This window comes from Lactuca virosa, chromosome 3 (assembly GCF_052849685.1).
Source record: "Lactuca virosa cultivar CGN04683 chromosome 3, Lactuca_virosa_CGN04683_v6, whole genome shotgun sequence".
In the NCBI taxonomy this organism is placed as follows: Eukaryota; Viridiplantae; Streptophyta; class Magnoliopsida; order Asterales; family Asteraceae; genus Lactuca; species Lactuca virosa.
In genome coordinates this window covers 154,718,915-154,742,618 of record NC_136428.1, presented here as the reverse complement: position 1 = coordinate 154,742,618, position 23,704 = coordinate 154,718,915, and the positions used below count along the sequence as shown (strand labels likewise).

The 23,704-nt window shown below is 35.3% G+C and overlaps 1 protein-coding gene and 1 long non-coding RNA gene across 6 annotated transcripts; one reads left to right on the top strand and one right to left on the bottom strand.

Annotated features, from left to right (window-relative positions):
- Window positions 1–15,580: 15,580 nt before the first annotated feature.
- Window positions 15,581–17,176, bottom strand: LOC145164191 (la-related protein 1C-like). The gene is made up of 6 exons (XM_079082917.1): window positions 16,963–17,176; window positions 16,421–16,553; window positions 16,238–16,370; window positions 15,977–16,048; window positions 15,728–15,870; window positions 15,581–15,635 (listed from the first exon to the last, which is right to left on the bottom strand). Exons 1-6 carry the CDS (start codon window positions 17,174–17,176, stop codon window positions 15,581–15,583), a joined length of 750 nt encoding a protein of 249 aa, XP_078939043.1.
- A 661-nt stretch (window positions 17,177–17,837) lies between these two features.
- On the top strand, window positions 17,838–22,488 carry LOC145162689 (uncharacterized). Of its 5 annotated transcripts, XR_013739251.1 has the most exons (5): window positions 17,838–18,063; window positions 18,541–18,715; window positions 21,978–22,037; window positions 22,150–22,289; window positions 22,381–22,488. It is a non-coding gene; the product is annotated as an uncharacterized LOC145162689 (long non-coding RNA). The 5 variants fall into 5 exon arrangements; XR_013739253.1 differs by lacking the exon at window positions 21,978–22,037; XR_013739255.1 differs by lacking the exons at window positions 21,978–22,037; window positions 22,150–22,289.
- Window positions 22,489–23,704: the final 1,216 nt, after the last annotated feature.

Genomic DNA, 23,704 nt, shown 5'->3' with positions numbered 1-23,704 from the left:
AAACAAAAGCAAATGAGGTAGAATTTTCACCGGGTTATACTTCTGCCCAACAACCATCACAATATTACAAAGCTTCTGAAAGAGAAACCGAATATTGAGAATTCTAAATCTCAATCTGAAATCAAAATCATAGGGAAGAAATCCAAAATCAGAAAATCAGATGGGAAGAAATCTGTGAAAAAGAATTCTGAAGAAGGAGAAACCGAATATAAACATAACCAGAATCAAAAGAGAAACCGAAGGAAGCGACAAATTCTCTCAATCCAACATTGAGCATAACCTAATACCAAATTAGTAACTCCTCCTTTATGCACAATTGTATGATGAAATGGTACAACTGCCCCTGTTGCAGTTGTTAGAGTGTCCTTGATGGTGTTTTTGTTCATGTTTTGAACAATTGACAAAATTACCCTTTGACATATGAAAAAAAATAGAAAAGGGTAATGTAGCTATTATTCTTAAAAACGACAAAAAACATTACAAAAAAGGAAATTTTTTGCAATTTATTTTAAAATTAGACAAAAAAAGGCTTGTGGAAGCGTGGATAATAAATTAAAACGAATGTTTTACAATAGTAACACATTACTTGTAGTTGTTGCTTTATCGCCTTCTTTCTTCTTTTCTTTATTTGCCTGTGATTTCTCCTTCTTCACTACAGAAAACTTCACTGTTGCAGACTTCAAAACAAAACTCCCAGAACCCTTTGCATCTTCTGCAACATCCAATAATATAAATCATTTCTTAACAAAAATGACTTTCTATTTCAAAAGTAATAGTTACTGTTACTGTTGTTAACTAAACTGACCTTTTTTAGTACTACTTGTTTTTGTTAAGTAATATGCTGGGGACTCTGAAACCTTCTGTTTATGCATCATAAAGAAAAAAGTTAAAAAAAAAAAAAGAAATTTGTCATACAACATTAATCCCATAAAAACCGTTTGTTATCCAAAACCAATTCTGCATCTTGATCAGACTTAGTATTGCTGGTAGTTTTCTCAACATGGCATGTATCTTCACTATTAGAACAACCATGGTTCCCTTCATGGGTGCATGACAAATCTACACCAGAAGTACTTTCATCAGCTCTATCAGCATCTTGAAATTGTCTGGCCTGAGAGGGCTCCATGGGTTCACATTGATGATTCTCAAAACTATCAGGTGCAATAGCTATTGAATCTTCTGCACCTTGATGATTCCCCAGCTGAAATTCCACACAAGATTTGGAAAACTTGAATTTGACTTTTAACAAACCAACAAGTGCGGGCCCACAAGCCATTCCAAGTGCACTTGCACTAACAAAACGAGCAGAAGCCTGCATTCAGATCTTTAAAGGCACACAATCACTGATATACCTTCTGTTCACAACTCTAGCTGAACCAAGCCTGTAAATTATATAAAAACCAAAGATTGTCATTATCAAAATAAGGTGTGAATTTTGACTTTTGAGGTCAAAAGTCAAAATAAAATTACATAATTTTGAACTCACCCGCAAAATACACGACCAAGTAAAAGCACTGTAATGGAGTTCATATCATAAGCCATTGCATTGAATATGTTAAGTTATGAGTTATTTTGTATTGTAGGTTATTTTGTCCCCGGTTGACTCGGTGGCAAATACATACAATGCACTACTACGTGAAGGAACCCCCTCTGAGTTTCAACGAATCCTAGACCTTAAGGACCTCAATGTTACCTTCTACTTCTACTTTTAATCAAATTATAAGTGTCACATCATGTGTCACTTGTTTCTTTTCCTATTAACTGATGATCTCTTGATACATTACAATTACATATGATGTTCAAAAAATACTAGTCTTTCTTGAAATAAAAAAAACATATTTAAACCAATGCAAATTTGTAAAAATATTTAAATTAGGACTTAACTAGGAAAGCCTTCTGCTAAGTCGTTCTTTCTTCAGTAAGTTAAAGAAAAAACAACACTTATTTCTTCTAACTCATCAAACATGGAACAAAAGGAAAGGCATCACATTCTCGTTTTTTATTAATAAGGCTTAACAACAAAGCAATTTTCCCAGAAATTAATTTGTCCCCTGTTCTTCTTCTGTTCTCTCCCGTTAATCTGTTTTTTTTCATATTGTGTACCTTGGTAATTTCCATATTGTATTCTTACAGGAGCTAGTCACACTCTAGGGCTTGTATTACTGAAAATCGAAGGCGAATTCTCGAAAGGTAACAAAAGGCGATGAGGGAATCAGATGAAGTGTCGACATGGGTAAATGTTGATTCAAGCCCTCGAAATCGCTCTAAAGGGGTCAGCAAAGGCATGGGAAACGATTTTCAATGTAAGATAGAGGAGGTTGCTTCGAGCCCTAGAAATCACACGACGTCAAGAATAATGAAGAAGCTAAGGGGGTGTTTGAGAGTGATGTATGTTCTTGTTCTGGATGTATAGCTGAGAGGTATCGTGCTTGAAGGTGGTTGCAATCAACATTTATTTTTGGTAGACGATAGGTGAAGTGAGGAGTTCGATCGATGTTTTTAGAGTGAAATCGAAGATTGGAGAGCCGAAAAGGAGACAATCACAGAATCGTGAAGTGTGGATTGAGCTTTTACGGTTCCATGGTGTTGGTGATGGATTACGGTTTGCAGAGAAAATGGAGTGAAAGAATGAAGGGAGATTGATCTAGAGGAGACTGTGCAGAAGCAGGGAACTTCAAAATTTCAAAATTTCGGACAATTTCAATTTCCCTCTTTAAAAACGCACGTTTGTCTAAAAATTATAAAGCGGCGATAATAGAGGACACACATTTAATATAAGCGCCCTCCGTGTTTGTAATTTTTTTTGTTGGAAGCTAATTTTAGGGCACGCATAAATGAATGTCCTCTATCCTTCAAATTTTGCAAAAGTGACATTATTTTTTATGGCACGCACAAATGTGTGTCCTCTATCAGTGCATGTCATTGTTTGCACGTCATTAAAGGGTTGTTTTCTAGTAGTGTATGGTTCTTGAGGTACTTCAAGCTCCATATACCTCCCAATTTCTTTTGCATTATAAGCTTGCTTTACTCAGTTTTTATAGGAATAAGAGACCTTATTATGTGTGTGTTTGTTTATAATAATCTAAATAACCTTTTAGAATAATTTTATAAATATCTATTTAGTAGATTTTGGGTCTAGAAGCTTTAGTCTACCATAGGCTTCAAATACTCAAAACATTAAGTAAGATAGATGGAGTCTTTCCATACAAAAACTTATAAATTGTTTTATCTAATTCTTAGATGGTGTTTGTATTCGAGATACTAGTGATTGTGATTAAGGCATAATCCCAAAAGGATAAAGGAGAATAATTTCTATCGATTAAAAAGTAAATTAATATCTAGTAGGGTTTAGTTGATCATTTATTATCTCAAAGGCTTTAGATGGTACTATTCATTTTTATCTCAACTATTGAAAACTTCAAGAAAGGTTTCACAATTATCTTTTATCATATAAAATATAATTAGAACGACTATAGTTAATAAAGTTGATTAGGTATCTTGTACTAAATCTAGACATTCATTAGAAGGGAAGTCATACATCACTATGTATAATTCCTTAATAATTGTTTTCTCTATAGTTTAGTGAAAATGAAATTAATAATCATTTGTATTTGAATTAGATTAATCTATGTAAAATAAATTACATTATTTTCATTCAAAAATCCATTTCTTGAAGCTGGAATATATATATTTTATTTATAAAATAAACATAAGAATGTCATAGATCAATTTTATTCAAATCATGTTTGAGTCAATTGGTGTTTTTGTATAAAAATTTTAATTAGAAAATACTAATATTTACTTTATAATTATATTAAGAGGTCCAATTCTCAAAATAAGAATTAATCATTACAGAATATGAAGGTGTTTGTCATGAAAAAAGGATTAAGTAAATAATCAATTATCTAATCAATTAACTGAGACATATATTTAGAAAAGCTAAAATCAAAACATACATTGTTCTAAAACAAACATTATTTTACAATACAAGTAATTTTATGTTTTAAACATAAATAACAAACTCTAAGAGTGAAGTTCCAACTTTATTGTTTAACAGCTTACTCTTCATGAATATCTACATACATTGAGAAATTTTAGATTAACATTAAGAATCAAGTACTTGAGTGTTAAATGAAAATTATAAGTTTTATCTTGTAGATACCTGAATGACTGGTCCATCCAATATTTCTCGGATAAGAGGGACAACTCCTCTTCAAGTGTCCTGTTGCTCGACAGTAGAAACAAGATCCATATTTATGGGCCTTTCTGTATTACTTAGGCTTATAGGTATCCTTTCCTTGAAGTATGGGCCTCTTAGAGCACACATGATGACTATTTTCAGCCTTGCATTCTTCGGATGTTTGAATTGGATCAAACCAAATAACTTTGTGTTACAGGAATATTTGCTTCACTTGATGAAACATATGATATGCTTGTAAATTCAGTAAGACTTCCTGAAAGTCCAGCATTACTGTTCCTAGTATGATGACAAAGACATATTCAACATCACAGTGATGCTTCCACCAAGCATCATGCTCAGTTCTACTGGTAAGTGCGGGTTGTTTATGAAAGGGGCCTTCAAGAATGTATAATTTCTGATCTCTATTGAGGTTATTCCTCAATGTACGAAGCCATTCGTAGAAATTGTATCCGTTGAATGTTACTATTTCTTGTAGATCAACAAGAGAAAGATAATGCATGGTAATGAGATTGGATTATGTTTTCATCTACAAAATTTCCCAAAATTCATTTAGTAGTTTCTGTATTTAAATCTTTAATAATTAATACCCTTTAAGTTTCTAAAACATTAAATATCAAAGTGTAGGATCCAAGTTGCAAAACAAATAAATTGTTAAGTATCCTTTATTCCATTCATTGGATCCAACAAGGTAGCTATCGAGTATCAATTATATTCTATTATATATTTCCTAGCGTTATGGGATCGCTAATAACTTAGTTAATAGACATGTTTGATCTTATCTGTGTTTCAAATATCTATTGCTTAGGTAACCTTTATCACATCATATATCGGATCAAATTATCTAGTTTGAGAAACTTGTGTAATCGGCCTATAACTTGGTTATAAAAATCAAGAATACATATCGGCCTATCAAAAGACAACACTAGCGTTTAGGTGACCTTTACCCACTAGCTTATACAAGTGACGTGCAAATGCTTTCAAAGTGGATGACATAGGCTTGCACTTAAGGGGTCTTTGATGTTTTTATAATTCTAGTTTAAAAACCATATGATATCATGATGCGCATCCAATAAGTCATTATATACTTTTATTTAAAATCACATTTTATCAATGCTCTTTTATAAAGTCCAATTTTATAAAATTTTCGCGATCAAATTTTAAATTTAATATGTGGTATTAATTTTTGATGTTTGAGCGCTAAACAACATTAATAAAACTTCCTTTTATAATATAACTTTTGGAGTTTGATATGTCTCTAAATCACACTCTTATACTTAGTAAACTTTAATCTTCGAAAATTGTCGTTAGCTAGTTTTAAACGATAAAGATCATTTTTTAAGCCTTTTTACAATCTTATGTTGAAAGAAAATTTTCATTAAAACCAAACTCCTTGTGATCATTTTATTTTTAAAATATTATCTAGCATTTTAAAATCTAATTTTACAAACATGCATTATATAACATGAACAAGCATCACAAAGAATAAAACATATGTGCATAAACCAACCATAAACTAATGAAATTTTGTGAGCCATTACATAAATGTCTACTCCGTTCTAAGGGACATAAAGGGATAAAATCTTCTTATGATGTCTTTATGCTCTCACTTGTAGTAAGTTCAAAAATAGTCTACAATAAACTATGAGATTAGCAATGAGAGAATTTTAAAATGAATAAACTTAAAACCATTTTAACCCACCAATGATCATTTTGCAAATCATGGAAAGATTAAATCAACTATAGAAAAAAAATAACTACAACCTTTGAACACTTTGATTCTCATGAGAGATTGAGATTTGATGAAGTGAGGCAAAAACTCCAAAGTAGAAGTTGTCTATATGTATCCACCAATCAAGAGTAAACCACTAGAAGATGTTACTTCACTCGTAATTAATTATTCTTAACCGTTAAAGACTTATACAAAATAAGCCTTAAAAGGAGAAGTAACTAAAGCACTCAAAAGGTGAAAACTAATGCAAGAAAGGGAGAGAGGGAAAGAGCTTCAAGTTGTCGGTTTAGAAGAGAAGAAAATGGAAGAAAAACTAGCAAAAGAATCAACCCCCATGACTAGTTTTTCTTCTCCTTTTATACTTGTATGCATACCTTGAAGGCCATACTTCCATTTGATGAAAATCCATGGCTCTTGGTACAACTATGGGGTGAAAGACGAAGTCAACATACAATCCTCCCACTCCTTGATGAATTCATGAGAAATTGAAAGGAGATGGGATGTGTGGTGTGTCTTTTACTCAAGCTTATGACTAGCTTATCCCATGTGGGAATTAAATGAAACAGTAAGGGTCCAAATAAATCTACATGAAATATATATTACCTTATAAATATAACTGATTTTGTTCTCTTTGATTGTTATTTCCTAGAAATAATAAATCTCAATTAGTTGTTAAAATATTGAGTAAATTACACGAATCATCCCTTGTCCAGGTTCCAACATGCACGTTTAGTCACTATTTTCAAAAATTAACTCGGACCGTCCCTCGTTTGGTTAAACGTTGCACGTGTCATCCCTCGTTAGTTTAAACTTACACCCTTAATCCCTTGCAAGAAATAAAATGACAATAATGCCCTTTTCAAATTTATTTTTCATTTATTTTTAATATTTCTGATTATTTTTTATTAATGAAAATACTTTAATTAAAATTATGGGTCCATCCAACTTTAAACCTAATATATATATATATATATATATATATATATATATATATATATATATATATATATATATTCCTCTTTTGTTGAACACTTAACTACCGACACCACCACCGAAAATGTGCACACCCACCCCTTATCGTCCTCTCCTGATATATTGTTCTCCAGAAAGCGAAAATAAAAAACCAAAAATTTGAAAACTGTAACCCAAATGATTCTAGAAGCTGAAAATTATTTCAGAAATCTCAAAATCATTCCAAAAATAAAAAATGGTGGTGGATCCTTTTTAAAACTGAAATATACACACTGGTTTCTCTCCGTCTATCTCACCTGATTTTTTCCTGAAACTCTTGACCCTTCATGGCCGTCTGTTTCCTTGTTCTTCTTGCTGATAAGAGAAACACAAACACACCTTGTGTGTGTCTGTTGATGTGATACATAAAGAGACATAAACACACACACACACACACATATATATATATATATATATATATATATATATATATATATATATATATATATATATATATATATACACACACACATATAGAGAGAGAGAGAGAGAGAGAGAAACAAAGAGAGCAAAGAGGATGTTGCCATCACCACCCGTGCGTTAGGGTTTAGAGAAATCGGGAGGAAATGTGTGGTTTCAGATCGAGAACTTTGGGGGTTTCATGAAGGATTCCACTTTAGGGGTTTCAGATCTAGCGTCACCGCCATCAGTAATCTCTTCTTCCATTGTGTGTCGCCACCACAGTTGGAGTTCGAATGGTGGTTTTAAGAGGAGCATGTGCATGATGAGAAAGAGGTTATACACGCATAAGAGGGTCGTCGATGGAGACGAGTTGTTTTCGATCTGAATCTACTTCTCTGATCTGAATCTCCCTCTCCTCAGATGGACTTGTGACCTGGTTCGGTGAGGATACACACTGAAGAGGAAATTGCGGGAAGGAGAGGTTATGTTTAGGCTTTAGAGTCTTTCTTTTATTAGAAGAAATAAAAAATTATTTTTATAATAAAAAATCAATAAATAAATAATAAATAACAACTAAATGGAAAATAAATCATAAAAGAAATAAATAAGGGCAAAATTGTCTTTTTATGTCCGGATGGACGAAGCGTGCAATTTTTAACCAAACGAGGAACAATCCGAGTTTAGTTTTGAAAAGAGGGACTAAATGTGCATTTTTACACCTAGACAAGGGACGATTCGATTAATTTACTATTTATTTTTCATTTATTTCAACATTTCTGATTATTTTTTATTATTTGAAAATATTTTTATTAAAATTATGGGTGCATCTAACTTTAAACCTGATATATATATATATATATATATATATATATATATATATATATATATATATATATATATATATATATATATATATATATATATATATGCACACCCACGCCTTATCTTCCTCTCTCGATATGCTCTTCTCCAGAAATAAAAAATAAAAACCAAAAATCTGAAACCTGTAACCCAAATAATTCTAGAAAATGAAAATTGTTTCGAAATCTCAAAATCGTTCTAGAAATAAAAAATGGTGGTGAATCCTTTTAAGAACCTGAAATATACACACAAGTTTCTCTCCCTCTGATCTCACTTGATTTTTTCCCGAAACTCTTGACCCTTCATCGCCATCTGTTTCTTTATTCTTCTTCCTGATTAGAGAAACACAAAACACAAACACACCTTGGGTGTGTCTGCTGATGCGATACATAAAGAGAGACATATATATACATAAAGATATATATATATATATATATATAGAGAGAGAGAGAGAGAGAGAGAGTAAACATGATGTTTCCATCGCCACCCGTGCCTTAGTGTTTTGAGAAATTGGAAGGAGACGTGTGGTTTTAGATCGAGAACTTTGGGGGTTTCATGAAGGATGTAACTTTGGGGGTGTCAGATCTAGCATCACCACCACCGGTAATATCTTCTTCGATCGTGTGTCGCCACCGTAGTAGGAGTTCAAATGGTGGTTTTAGGATGAGGTTGTACATGGTGGGAAAGAGGTTGTATATGCAGAAGATGGCCGTCGATGGATACGATTTGTGTTTGATTTTTACCTGGTTATCCGATCTAAATCTCCATCTTCTCCGATGGATTTGTGACCTGGTTCGGTGAGGAGGATGCGCACTGAAGAAGAAATGATGGGAGGGATATGATATGTTTAGAGTTTAGAGTCTTTTGATAATTAAAAGAAATAAAAAAAATTATTTTTATAACAAAAAATCAATCAATAAATAATAAATAACAACTAAATGGAAAATAAATCATAAAAGAAATAAATAAGGGCAAATTTGAATTGTCTTTTTATGTTCGTACGGATGAAGCATGCAATTTTAACCAAACGATGGACGGTCCGAGTTAATTTTTAAAAATAGGGACTGAATGTGCATTTTGACACCTAGACGAGGGACAATTCGTGTAATTTACTCTAAAATATTATTTTCAAAAAATAATAAATTTACAATTAAATACAAGTGTTGATTATATTTATTAATAATCATATTTCTTTAATAAATAATCAATAAGTAGTAACTTGCTATAATGTATGACCCCTATAGGATCATATGTCATTAGCAAATATCATTTTATATGATGATTATTGGGCATATAGATCTTTTAGTATTTTGCTAGTTCTCGAGGAGAAACACATTTCTTGATCTCATCCTCCATAACCGGCCTACTCGATCCACTCATCTTCCCCCACCATGCTTCAAACTTTCGTTGCCTCAAACTCTACTCAAAACATATGTAAACACAATAATCACAATAATCCATTTTTTTCAAGCAATCGATGGGGGAGATAGACTAATCAATGCCGCCAACCGACCTCTTTCTCACCATCTTAGTCATCATCGCTGCTTTGGCAACCCTACCCGATGCCACGCCAACCGGCCTCTATGTCTCCATCTTAGTCACCATCGCTAACTTGTCACCACCTTTGTGGTTAGGGTGGCAAATCTCAACATGACACAAACCTGCGATACAAATAAACGGGTTTGTGTAAGACATTTCACATTGTGTAATTAAATGAGTTGAGTCTACACTACAAAAATTAAACGCATAAGGTTAGGATCCAAACCTTTAATAAGAAATGATATGAAAATGACCATTTTATTTAAATGTAGCTTACTTTAATCTTTTACGTAAATTGGTATGCCCAAAACAAAAATGAAATGTAAACGAAAACTTTGGATTTAGTCATTTTGTAACGGGGAAGCCATTAATTAGCCGCATGAGTTAACACCTATTTTTAGTTTTTCACTTTTTTTTAATATCCCATACTCCACGACTTAGCCACTTCGCTTCACTATGCCTTCCCTCTTCTAAACTTACTGTGAAATTCGCCCGTTCAAATGTCAAATAGATAAAAACATGACATGCCACGACGCGATATGTTTGTCGCCTATACTTTGTCAGATGTTACCAATTGCCAACTGTCGATCCATAATCCACAGTGGTATCATCACCAATGTTTTTATAATTGCTTCAAACCGGCCGGTTGAACCAGTCAGACTGGAAAGCGGGGACGAGAGTTGTTGAACAACGAACAATTTTATGCCAATTTCTAGATCAGATTGAACCGACGATTTCTGTAAAAACCGAGTAAAACCAATGTGACAGAACCAGTAAAAAACCTTTTGAACCGGTTTATTGGACTTGTAAAATTTGATTTCACTTAGCTCATTAATAACAGTTCATTCCCAAAGAAAATTGAATAGCTCGATCGATTAGGTTATATGTAGTGTACACAACTTGAAGGCCGATGCACACCACTGCCAGATGTAGACCGACGGTTGAACCAGTAGTCGAACCGGGAATCGGTTATTAGACCAGTTCAACTAAAAGATTAATTTTTTAAAACATTGAGAATCATCCCTAATCACCGCAACAATATGAAGACATGCCCATACATTCATTCAGGAAGCCCAACAGCCGATATAAAAGTTATGTTTCATACTTAAGCTTATTATGCTTCCATTACTCAGCCTTGGCAGTGGTTTCCCCTAACGATATATGACCATGAAAAACAATGTTGTTAATGCTTTCTACACAATAACGCTCACAACTGACATTGGATTGTATACAAATATTATTGGCGTCACATCTGATCTTTCCTCGAACATATGTATTAGACACACTTAACAGAAACTCTTGTATCTGTTTATGTATAGTCTTTAATTATTTGAGGTTCTAATGTGTAAATTGTATTTCTATAAGTGATAAGTCTTTCCACCTAATTAGGTGTGATGTGTACCATTATCATGGTATCTAGAGCCAATTAATCCCACCCTTTTTCTATTCCCCTTCCCCTGTCGTTCACTCTTTCTTTCCCATTCTTTTTAGTTTTCTGCATCCCTAATCTTCCCATGGCTTCTTCTTCTTCTCACGATAATACTCTATCTATGAATGCTGTTCTTCATTTGATAACCAACAAATTGTCATCTACCAATTATATATTATGGAAAAATCAAATGATTCCTCTCCTCACCTATCAGAATCTGTTGGGCCATGTTGATGGGTCTCTTCCCACACCTGATCCGGTGGTTCTCACTGATGAAAAGTCCTCACCAAACCCGGATTTTGCTGTATAGATCTCTGCTGAACAGCGGACAATTATTTTTCTCCACGCATCTTTAACTGAAGAAGCTTTCTCCGAGATTCTCGGCCTGTCAACGGCTCGACAAATTTGGGTTGCGCTTGAGGTGGCTTATAGCCACTCCTCTGTCGAAAGAATTCAGAACCTTCTACATAAAGATCTTTACGGTCTCAAACAGGCCCGGGTTTTCTTGATTCTCGTTTTCTCGGTCATGTTTGTCGTCTACATAAAGCTCTTTACGGTCTCAAACATGCCCCACACGCTTGGTTTCATCATCTAAGCACTTGTTTGGTTAGCATTGGGTTTGTATGCAGTCGAGCTGATGCTTCTATGTTTGTGTTCAAACGTGACTCATGTGTGTTATATTTATTGGTCTATGTTGACTATTTAATTTTGACCGGAAATGATCGTTCCGTCATCAATCGCTTGCACTACAAATTCGTGATCAAAGACCTCGGTCGTTTAAATTATTTTCTTGGGATTGAAGCCACTTACACCACTAATGGTCTCTTTCTCAGTCAAACAAAGTATGCTCATGACATTCTTGATCGAGCAGGTCTTCTCGATGCTAAACCAGTTTCAACTCCTCTTGCCTCTAACAAAGCCTTTGTTACCAGTGGTGATGCTTACTCGGATCCTTCCCATTATCGATCCCTTGTTGTTGCTCTTCAATATTTGACGATCATTCGTTCGGATATTTCGTATGCGGTCAATCAAGTTAGTCAATTCCTTTAAGCCCCTAGTGTTCCGCGTTACCAAGCAGTTAAACGGCTTCTACGATATGTCAAGGGTACGATTTCTTTCGGACTCTCGTCTTCTAAACCGACATATACCACACTTGTAGGCTACTCTGATGCTGGTTGGGCTCGTTGCCTCGAGACCCGTCGTTCCACTTATGGTTACTCGATTGTCCTCAGGGGCAATTTTGTATCCTGGAATGCCAAGAAACAACCAATTGTCTCTCGATCTAGTTGTGAATCTGAATATCGAGCAATGGCCAACACTGCCGCAAAAATTATTTGGATCACTCATTTGTTGAGAGAACTTCATGCGCTATCACCAGACTGTCCGACATTTCTATGTGATAATCAATGTGCCTTGTTTCTCACTCAAAATCCCATTTCTCACAAACGTGCCAAGCACATTGATCGTGACTATCACTTTATTCGTGAACTTGTGTCGTCTGGTAAACTTCACACCAAGTTCGTTCCGGCCAAGCTTCAAGTGGCCGACATTTTCACGAAGATTTTACCACGTCATCAGTTTGATTTCTTTCGAGAAAAGTTGTGTATTGGTCCGTCACCATTTCGCTTGAGGGAGGATATTAGACACACTTAACAGCAACTTTTGTATCTGTTTGTGTATAGTCTTTAATTCTTTGAGGTTGTAATGTGTAAATTGTATTTCTATAAATGATAAGCCTCTCCACCTAATTGGGTGTGATGCGTACCATTATCAATATGTATACTCTTTTCTATTAGCTCTATAAGACCATTTAGTTCGTCATTTTTGGCAATGGTTTTTCCATGCCCGTCACCCATGTTGGACAAACCCAAAGATAATAAATTTACTATTGATTTTGATGATTTTTTATATTTGTTGATGGATTTTTGTACCCGCCAGATCCTCATTCGATATGACAGCTCATGTGACTTATATCTGGCCACTCAATCTCGATCTCAGGTTGCTCTCTTTTCCACCACCGGGTCATTATGGAATCAATGATTGGCATGTCCTCATGTACTTGATTCTTTTTTAATTAGTTGTTTTATCTCATGTAATAAGGCCAAATGGAGTGGAGTCGCCAAATGAAATCGCTAAGCACGCTAAGGGTGTGGGAACACCGCCCCCTAGCGCTCGCTAGTGGGCTCGTTAGATGAAGCACGTTAGGGGCTTGGCGAGAGGAGAGAGGAAATGATGCTTGCATATGATTGGCTACTTTACCAATCAATATGCAAAATCAATTTTAAAATCAGATTCATTAATCAATCACAAAAATAAGGAAGCAAAAATTAGAAATCATATGCTTGGAGCTTCAATCGATCATGGAGAGTTAAAAAAACCCGGTAATCACCTGAACAGACGATTGCACCCAATGGAGGCAATGGAAGAAAACGATTGCACCCAATGGAAGAAAATACAATTGTAGAATCGGAGCTACTTGGGAGGCGACATGCTCGATGAGAAACAGAATGGAGGCTGCCAGTGTATAATTTAATAGCGATGGGTATTTAGGCATATTTTAACTTATAGTTACGAAACTAGTCTGTAAGGTATTTAGTAATCTATATATTTGTTCTAATGACTTCAGTTTTTGCAACTCTGATCCAAATATGTCATACTAAAAAATGTTTGTGTAATATAAAAAAAATGTTTGTTTTATTGAATTAAATTAGAAAAAGAAAATACAAGAAAATAAAAAAATGAAGTGTTAAGAGTGTTACCACTCCCTACCAAATGTTAAGATTAGGTGTTAAATAGAGTAACATGTGGTGACATTAAAAAATAATCTATATATTTGTTCTAATGACTTCAGTTTTTGCAACTCTGATCCAACTATGTCATATTCAAAAATGTTTGTGTAATATTAAAAAAAAATGTTTGTTTAATTAATTAAATTAGAAAAAGAAAATAAAAGAAAATAAAAAAAATGAAGTGTTAAGAGTGTTACCACTCCCTACCAAATGTTAAGATTAAGTGTTAAATAGAGAAAAATGTGGTGACATTCAAAAAGCTGACGTGACAAAGTGCTAGGGGTTTTACCACTCCCCTTAGCCTAAAAGCGTCGTTAGTTTGTCTTGCCATGCTTGTCATCTTGAAAAACACATGCATTTAGCTTTTCATAGTTTAAATACACATGTTTCTTCTATGTTTTGTATTGTATAGTCTATTCTTTGAACTTCCCTTATTATCGGTTATGAGTGTAAGTGGCATAAATTATTATATCATGTTTTTAGATCATTACTCTTATTTCTTGTGGGTGTATCGCTTATGCAATAAATCACATACATTTGCAAGATTTCTCCACTTTCAAGCTTATGTCCAAAACTAATTAAAGATATTTTTTTGAACGACTAATCTAATCTAATAGTAAACTACTCCTAAATCATTTGTCTCAGACGAGACTTGAAACTGAAACCTCAAGAAGTGAATACAATATCTGATATTGCTGGTTAGATGCGCTTTGGTTAATTAAAGAGAATTAATCAAATCATTCCATTGTGATCATGACGCAGAATTTGAAAATCACCGCTTCTTGCAAAAGAATGGAAAGATCGTTGAAATGCCTAGTAATGTTTGATTCGGTTGATACAAAAATGGATAATGAAGATATTACCTATATATACAGTGAGATTTAAATTTGGTTATATGCTAATCTTTTTTGGTTTCTTTGTGTTAAATTCTCTTTATTTCATGTTAATATGCCAGTTTTTGAATAACACTCCCATTTTTTTTGTCTATCATTTTGCTTGCATTTTGAGCTTCCAGATTCAAACCAAAACCGTAGCAATATTTTTCATTCAACGATTCAAGTTTCAAATGAGAGCATATAATACAGATTTTGTAAATATAAAAAGCTACAACAAATGAATTCTAAATTTACTCAAAATCGACCTTCGGTTTTGGAATTATTTTGGCATAGATTCGACCAACTATACACATATATTCTTAATTTTTAAAAGGCATTGCTGGATTTTGGTTTGGAAATCATTTAAATCATTGTCTATTGATTAAGATATCAAAAACAAACAAACATATCTATAGTGTTTAACCCATAAATTTCATTATTAAATTAAAAGCAATGATTTTCACAAGAAAAAGGTCATAACATCCAACCAACTTCTAAAAAACAAACAATCACAAGAAAAAAACAAAATTGTATCTAATAATTTTCATAGGTCCAAAAAAAGGTCATAACATCCAAGAAACCATTCTCCAATGTTAAAACTAATGTATGTTTTTCTATGTTTCAATTCTTATTCATTTTTTTTTTCTTTTGGCCTTTTTTCTCTGTTTATTATTATTATTATTATTATTTTTATTATTTTTCTTCATGTTGTTATGTGTTAAATGAACATCTCAAAACATCATTTCAATATGCCATAAAAATCCATGATATCCCACATAATTCATCATCGAGATCTTCTCTTAAAAAAAAAAAAAAAAAAAAAACAAACAGTAATTTGTTACTTATAAACCATCTGTTCCATCGTTATTCGCATTTATACCCGAGCTTCACTTGAGCCATGGTTGCCCCCTGAAAACCATGGACGCCTCCACCATGTTGCAATTCGATACCGAATTACCATTAAAGCTTTCAACATTAATGGAACTTGGGATAATCCATCTCATCCAATCATTTCGCTTCCTCAGCTTCTCACCCTACAAAATGAATTTTAGTATCAAGTCCCATAACATAGTTATATAGAATTTAATATTTTTATGAATTAACACATGTTTGGTCGACTTGAAAAAGATTAATACACACCCGCACTTCCACAGCTCTTGATGCCCGCATTACATCAACAATTAGCTGAACACTGTCAGTTAAACACAAAACCTGCAATAAAACAGGGATATTAATTGATATCAAATGAAGCATAAAAAAGAGAGTGTATGAAGAGATCAATATCAATGTGGCATGGTGGTAATTAATCACTTTATATGAAACACTTTAAAATGGAGTTGACCCAAGTTTGAATCTCATAAGCTTCAAAAAATGTGTATGCATCTTGTATATAATACTTACTTTCTTGAAGCCTGCTATTAAACTGACATGAACCCAGCCTTGTTCGTCCATCTTTTGTCGCAAGTATATATCTTTAACCAAATTCTCATCACTGCAACAAACCGAGATAAGACTAGATGTTAATTGTCTGGAACTAATTATAAACCACCACAAAAGTTTTAGATATAAGAGATTATAAAGAACCTGAAATAGTAATCAATTTGTTTCACAATCTTTTCATGCAAATCTTGATTTTGACCAGGAAACGACACTGGAGATTGCATCCGTGTAATCAGCGATGGAGAAGGAGTTGAACCTTGAACATAAGACGCCAAATCTGCATGTACATAAAATGCATTATACAAATAAAACAGAAAAAGGTTTGTAAAAATTAAATACATCAACCTAATTTGTATTTGCAGTTGGATTTCTTTTTTCTAACATTGAACAACTTGTCACTAATTTAAGTACTATTTTTCATATTATGAAATATATATTTGAATTATTTATTTAACAAGTTAGTGTTGTAAAAATACATCAACCTAATGTTAGCCCGTGTGATAAATAAGTTGAGATGGGTTACAAAATCTAACCCGTTTATCAAAACCAGTTTGGTTAGAAATTCATAACCTGTTTAATTCAACATGGAGAGTTGAATTAACAATTTTCTAATATATTTAATTAAACATGTCAACTTGAACCCAACTCAACAAAATTGATTCACAACCTAATAATAAAAAGCTTACCAGGGTACATGAAATTGTTGCCAAAAGGGCGAACTGGCACATGCATTTGTGGAGGCATAAAAGAATTTGAAACGTGTGGAGAGGTTCCACGATTCACAAAACCCCTATGAAAGCCCCTCTGACGCTGCATGTTGTTAAACCTTGTATGCTGGTTCCACTCCCGAATGCCACTTGGACGTTGTCCGCCATTGTTGCCTCTTCTTGAAGAATCCATTAATTGCAACAGTTGCAGGTTTTCCAGATATTCTTTACGAGGGAGTTTCGACTTTCGGATGTATGTATGTATATATATGCATCAAGCACAGGTGCTGCATTATTTAGTATTGTAGTAGGATTCAAATTATCCCACCACAGCTCTGTTTCCATGTATAATACTAACGATTTCCACAAGTTTAGATAGGGTATCGTAGCTAAGGTTTATCAAGATTAAGGAACTCGAATTTGTTTCCTTATGTAGCAAGAATTACATGAACTACCCCTTTGAAATTAGGTTTATACCTACCGACTTTCGTCCGCAGTTCCATGTCATTCAAATGTACACGTCAGCCCCCCATTTTATTAGAATCTTCCACAATCCACCCTAAATAAATGTAATTCAGTCACCGATATTGGTTACGGGATAATTTTGTATTTAAAAATGACCGTAATTTCATACAAAACTTTCAAAACAAATAAATAAAATTTAATAAGAAAACCCCCAACTATCCACAATTTTTATAAACCACCGCCTTGCAAAAATCTTGATGGCTTGCAAATTTTTTCGGCCAATCCACTCTAAATTAGTGTATGTCAATCACGGAAATTGGTTATTAGATAATTTTCTATTTATAAAGGACCATGATAGCTAATCTTTCCAAAAAAAATTAAAAAATAAAAAGAAGAAAACCTCAAATAGATGCAATATTTGCAGGCGGTGGCCTGCAAATAATTGAATTTCACTCAAACAAACAAAGATGAACTTAAATATGTTGTTCAGATTGCAAGAACTAAATCTTCAGGTACCAAATATCTCACAAGAACGGTATCAACACCTTCTTCGACTTCTCAATCACACAAAGATTTAATCATTTTCCAGTCATGCCAATTCGTCCATCCTTGAAGGTGCAATGCATTTCGACAGTAATTTCTTCTCATTTTCACATTTTGCTTAATGTGTATAAATCATTTGCCATATTTCAACCATACTTATCCTTCAACATAGACATTGGAGAAACCGAATATATGTGTTCTAACCAAAAAAGGTTTTTGTTTTTTTTAACCGACAAAAGAAGATATATATCAAGAAAAGACAACCCCTAGCAAGATGCTAGGAGAAAAATTACAAGGCTAAGAAACATCAAAGGCAAGCAAACATTACAGGTTACAAATATAGAAAGGAAGGGTGTTCCATTCAACCCAATCTAAATTTCGGCTACAACCCTCGTGTTTGAACCAAAGAAAAGTCATGGATTTGATTATATCGGCCACTTTTGTGGCACACACCTTTTTGTTGTTAAAGAGTCTTTCATTTCTCGCTTTCCAAATACTCCAAAGGGTACCATAACAATGTCTATCAATATTTTCTTTTTCTTTGGACAGTTTCCCCAGTTGGAGGCATAATCAAGCACATCTACCCTGTTGAAGTTGGATTGTGGCACATTGCACCATTTAAAAATTCATTCCATGACATTTGTTGCAAAGGGGCATTGTACCAGTGTGTGATCGCTAGTCTGATCTGACAAATCACATTGACAACACGAGACAGATGGAAGAGGTATGTTTCGATTAGAAAGAGCCACTACATATGGAATTAGCCCAATTCTTGCCCTCCAGATAAAGCACGTGACTTTTAGTGGGACCTCTTTGAGCCAATCGAACCTGTTTATATCCGTCAACCTTTTATCTTCTAGAAAGTGTCTAGGAGCTTTTACCTCATACTTGCCATCTGCTATCAGATCACATTTCCATGATACTCCGTTAACCCCCTGATTTTGTCGGATGATTTCCTTGTGTGAGATACCCTTTTTGGTGAGTTCCTGACTGACACATGCAATGTTGTTCCAGGCCACAGTCGTCGTTTTCAAAGAGTAACAATTATGAGGTTTATTTTGTGGCTGATGAATACAGGTGAGTTTTTTCCCGAAGCGAGGATGGTTCAGTCTTGAGTCTCCACCACCATTTCACAATCTGGGAGATATTGAGGGATTTGATAGACCCAACTAGTGGCGAATCCAGAACAAAAAATCACGTGGTTCCTAAATTAAGTGCGGCAAATAAAAAAAATCAACAACACTTTTGAGGCCGGGTCGGGTCGGCTCATGTACCTTAAAAGAACTGAACCAATTCAATCGACTCATGTACCTTGTGCCACCGATTAAAAATTTTAAAAAACCGATTGAAATATAACTGAAAAATGCGTACGGTTTAACGAAAAACTAGTTGATTATTAGTCCATGGATAAAGCGACGAACGGAGAGAGAGAGTCTTTGGAATGTGGGCTTTCATTTTATTAGAACAACTTATTTAAAATAACAAATTGCGTTTAATAACTTATATTTTTCTCTTTTTAAAATGGTTTTTTAAGAAATTTTTTTAAAAAACAAACTCAAGGTAGGTCTTCTATTTTTTCTAAGGTAGTTCCTAATTTTTCTACTATATACATTGTAAATAAATTTGAGAACTTAGGTAGGTCCTAGGACCTACCTATACATATGGTGGATACGCCCCTGGACCCAACGCCTAGTCCACCCATGGTTTTATCAGTGATGACTTCATCCCAAGAAACCCAATGCATTTTTGCTTTGTCATCCGGACCACCCCAAAGAAATCTCCTTCTTAGTTTCTCTAGTTTGTTCAAAACACATGTGGGTGCGACGAAGAGTAACAGGTAATAGTTTGGGAGATTCCCCATAACGGATTTGATAAGTGTCAAATGACCACCAAAGGATAACAACTTCGACTTCCATGCTGAAAATTTGTTCTGAAATCTTTGAATAATAGGCGCCCACTGTTTAGTGAGTTTCATGTTAGCACCCACACGTGCCCCGAGACACATGAAGGGTAAGAAGGAAGGTTTGCAACCTAAGGGTCTTGATCAAAGAGAAACGTCCTACATATTGGCACCAACACCAAAAACTCTTGGTTTTTTGAAGTTTACTTTAAGTCCCGAGGCCGAGTGGAAGAATCGAAGGATTCTTGATATTGTGTTTGGACCATTCTCCTATAAAGAGTGTATCGTTATCGTAGAGGAGATGTGAGATTTCCAGTCCACCGTGTGGCAACTATAGTCCTTGAAAGACGCATGTGTTACACGCCGCATGTATTGCCACACTCAAACCTTCCATGGCAACAACAAATAAGAAGGGAGAGAGGGGCCCCTTTCCTAACTCCTTTCGAATTCGAGAATTCTTCTGTTGGGTTCCCATTGACTAATACTGAAGCATGCACTGAGTTTAGGCAACCTTTCATCCAAAATATCCACATATTTCCGAATCCCATCTGCATGAGATTACTATGAAAGAATTCCCAATTGATGTTGTCAAACACCTTGTCGAAATCGACCTTGAAGAGAAGTACTTGCTTCTTGGATTTCTTTGCCCATGAATAGATTTAGTTTACCATTAGTGGTCCATGTAGAATGCTTCTACTCTCCATATAAGCCGATTGTACCTACTAATGCAATGTCCCATTACCTTTTTAATTCATAGGGCTAGCATCTTGGCGATGATCTTGTGTATGCACCCGATAAGACTGATCGGGTCCTTGGTTTTGGGGATTAGGGAGATAAAGGACGAGATACATGATTTATCTAGTCGTTCAAAGTACTTGACCACAACCGCAAGGTCTCCAAATAGGACCTACCAATACTTTTTATGAAGTTGAATGTGAAATGTAATTCTTTGTTACATTATAAGTTTATTTATCCAACTGTTTGTATTTCCTTTGGGACTCGGTGAGCTGTAAGCTTCAACTCAGCATGTCGATAGGGCTTTGTCTTCGAAAATTAATGAACCAACTCAGCGAGTCGAGGTGTCTCAACTTGGCGAGTTGGCGGTTGAAAAGGAAACCCTAACTTTTTGGGTGTTGCACCCTATTTAAAGACCTTAAGTCCCTTGACTGGCCTCTTTACCAGCCTCCTCTGCCTAGAAACCCTATTAGTGTGTCTCATCTTCCTTTCTGAGTGTGTGAGCTTGTGGAGGGCCTTGAGTGTTGATCTTTTTGTACTCATTTGAAGAAGCTTTGAAGTTGAAGGTGTATAGCTTGGAGGGAAGACTTAGATCCAAAACCTCCCCACTTGTTGCAGTCTCTTCGAGGTATCAAGTTTATACCTTTCTTTGTTGTCGTTTAGATCTCTTTGTTTTAGGGTTTTATCTTGATTTTGGGCTCACAGTTGGGTTGTCCAAGAAGTTGAGTGTTCCAGGGGTTGTTATGTTAGATCTGACCATTTTATGGCCTCATTTGATTAAAGTTGCAAGATTTACTAAGTTCTAGGTCCCATTCATGCAATAAGTCCTTTATTAAGCCCATCTTGAGCCCTAGGGTTTCGTTTTTTATCATGCATGGACGTAAAGTTGGAAACTTTACGTGATTTTCCAGTCTTTGGATGCCAGATCTGTATTTTGGGAGTATCTCTTTGGAGTTTAAGGGCTTAATGGGTGAAGCCTGACTCTAATGAGTCTAGGGTTTGGGTTTGACTCATTTTGATGGTTCTTAAGGGTAAAGTTGGAAATTTTACCCTTCTAGACATCATTTTGGAGGAGATTTGAGATTTGGAGTTCCTAGATTCGATGGAAACAGCTTAATGCATTAAGTTGTTAGATTTCTGGCTAACTCGGCGAGTTCATTAATGAAATCGGCGAGTTGATAAGATTTTTCCTGATCTTTGCAGTTAATGGAGAAACATGGAGAGTTGAAGGACAACTCGGCGTGTTAGGTCAACATGGGCCGTTGACTTTGACTTTAGTATTTAACCAAGTTTGACTTATAAGGGGGTTTGGGGCATTTTGAGTTGTATTTAAGGAATTGTTTCTGTTTAGGGGTTGAGTAGAGCTGATATTCGGAGCCGAGACCTACTCAGCTATAGTTCAGTATTCAAGGTGAGTCTTCTCACTACACTCATGGGTCGAAGGGACCAAGGCCGGCCCATTAATTGTTATGATATGATTTGTATTGGAGTATGTAATTGTTTGCTATTTGATCTATATGTAGACTTATGTGTAGTTCATGGGAGGAGCCCACGGTATTTGGCAAGACCATGGGAAGAGCCATAGCTCGGGGATATAAGACCATGGGGGTAGCCCATGGCATTCCAATAAAGACCATCGAGGGAGTCCATGGAAAACTTATATGTATGTGTGCATGGTATTATGTGTTTTTTATGTTTTGAGTGTTTTGGGAAACTCACTAAGCGTATGCTTACAGTTTTGTTGGTTGTTTCAGGTACTTCTGGTTCTAAGGGCAAGGGCCCGGCTTGATTATGTGGCATGCATTCTCCAATATTTCTGCATCTAGTTTTTTTGATACTCTGATCTTTTGAAACACTATGGTTATGTAATAAGATTTTTTGGAAACAATTGTTGTTGGTTTTTATACGTATAAAAGTTAAAATTTTGTGTAAAATTTGGGATGTTGCTAGTTGGTATCAGAGCCTTGGTTTGAGAGATTCGGGCACACTCTTGGGTGTGTCATAACTCAAACTGAGGAAATGGTAAAATTGATTTTTTTGCTAAGTGTATGCTTTCAACGTTGTACATGCTTAGGATTGCATCGCCCTAGAATGAGGGAATCCACCTTATTCGTGTTCCTTGTCTGGTTGTGGTTTAGGGTAGAAGCTTTATTTGACAGTCTATGTGATTCTCTTTGTGTATAACTTGCATGCATAGGGAAACCTGCTATGATTGATTTGAGTTTCTGGTTTGATGAGAATTGAGAATCCTAGAATAGTTTAGGATATGAGTTAGTGTTCTATTTTTGGGTCATGATCCGTGGTTGGATGATTAAGGGTTATCAAGTATGGCCTTGGGGAAGGTACTGGTAGGTGTGGAAGGTAGTATTGGGCCCATACTACTGAAAGCACAGGAACTGTACCTGAATCAATGACAAATTTGATAGCTCTTAGGAGTCCGGTGAGGAGGATTCCCTTTAGAATTCTTCATCATTGTTATTTATGATATTTTCAAGTTGAGGATGGTGATGATTACGCGAGGTTCGGGTTCAGGATCAGGATCAGGTTCAAGCTCCGGTACAAATCCCATTGACGAGAGGCTGGACGATCTTATCGCAACCGAGGTTACTCGTGGCATCCTTGATGCTACCCTGGTGATCTTTTGTATCGTCAAGGAGGGAATCATGGGGATCATCGAGGAGCAGCTCAAGTCTTCCCGATCAGAGATTGTTGCAGGCAAGATTGGGGCACGAGCTCCCTCATTCAGGGAGTTTAAGGCATGTGGAGCGCCTAAGTTCTTCGAGGTCAGGGATCTCATCAAGTCGATGCTGGGTTGAAGACATGGAGAATGCCCAACGCATGAGCTTTTTCCCAGATCCGGCAAAGGTGGGGTTCGCATCTTGTATGTTGAGGGATTGAGCACGAGACTCGTGGGAGGAGGTTACCTGCAAGGTGGGATCAACAGGTGTGGCTTTGCTGTCTTGGGAGGAGTTTGTGAGGAGGTTTGATCAGGAGTTTGCACCATCCATTGAGGTGCAGCGTTTGGTGAGAGAGTTCCAGGATTTATAGCAGACTACCGAGACGGTGGCGGAGATCAAC

Bases quoted from the DNA above. Each gene is read 5' to 3' on its own strand.
- LOC145164191 (XM_079082917.1), bottom strand. From the start codon at position 17,176: ATGGATTCTTCAAGAAGAGGCAACAATGGCGGACAACGTCCAAGTGGC. The intron at 16,554-16,962 runs GTAAGCTTTTTA...ATGTACATGCAG, and splicing joins CAACAATTTCATGTACCCTG to ATTTGGCGTCTTATGTTCAA. The intron at 16,049-16,237 runs GTAAGTATTATA...GTTTTATTGCAG, and splicing joins TAATAGCAGGCTTCAAGAAA to GTTTTGTGTTTAACTGACAG.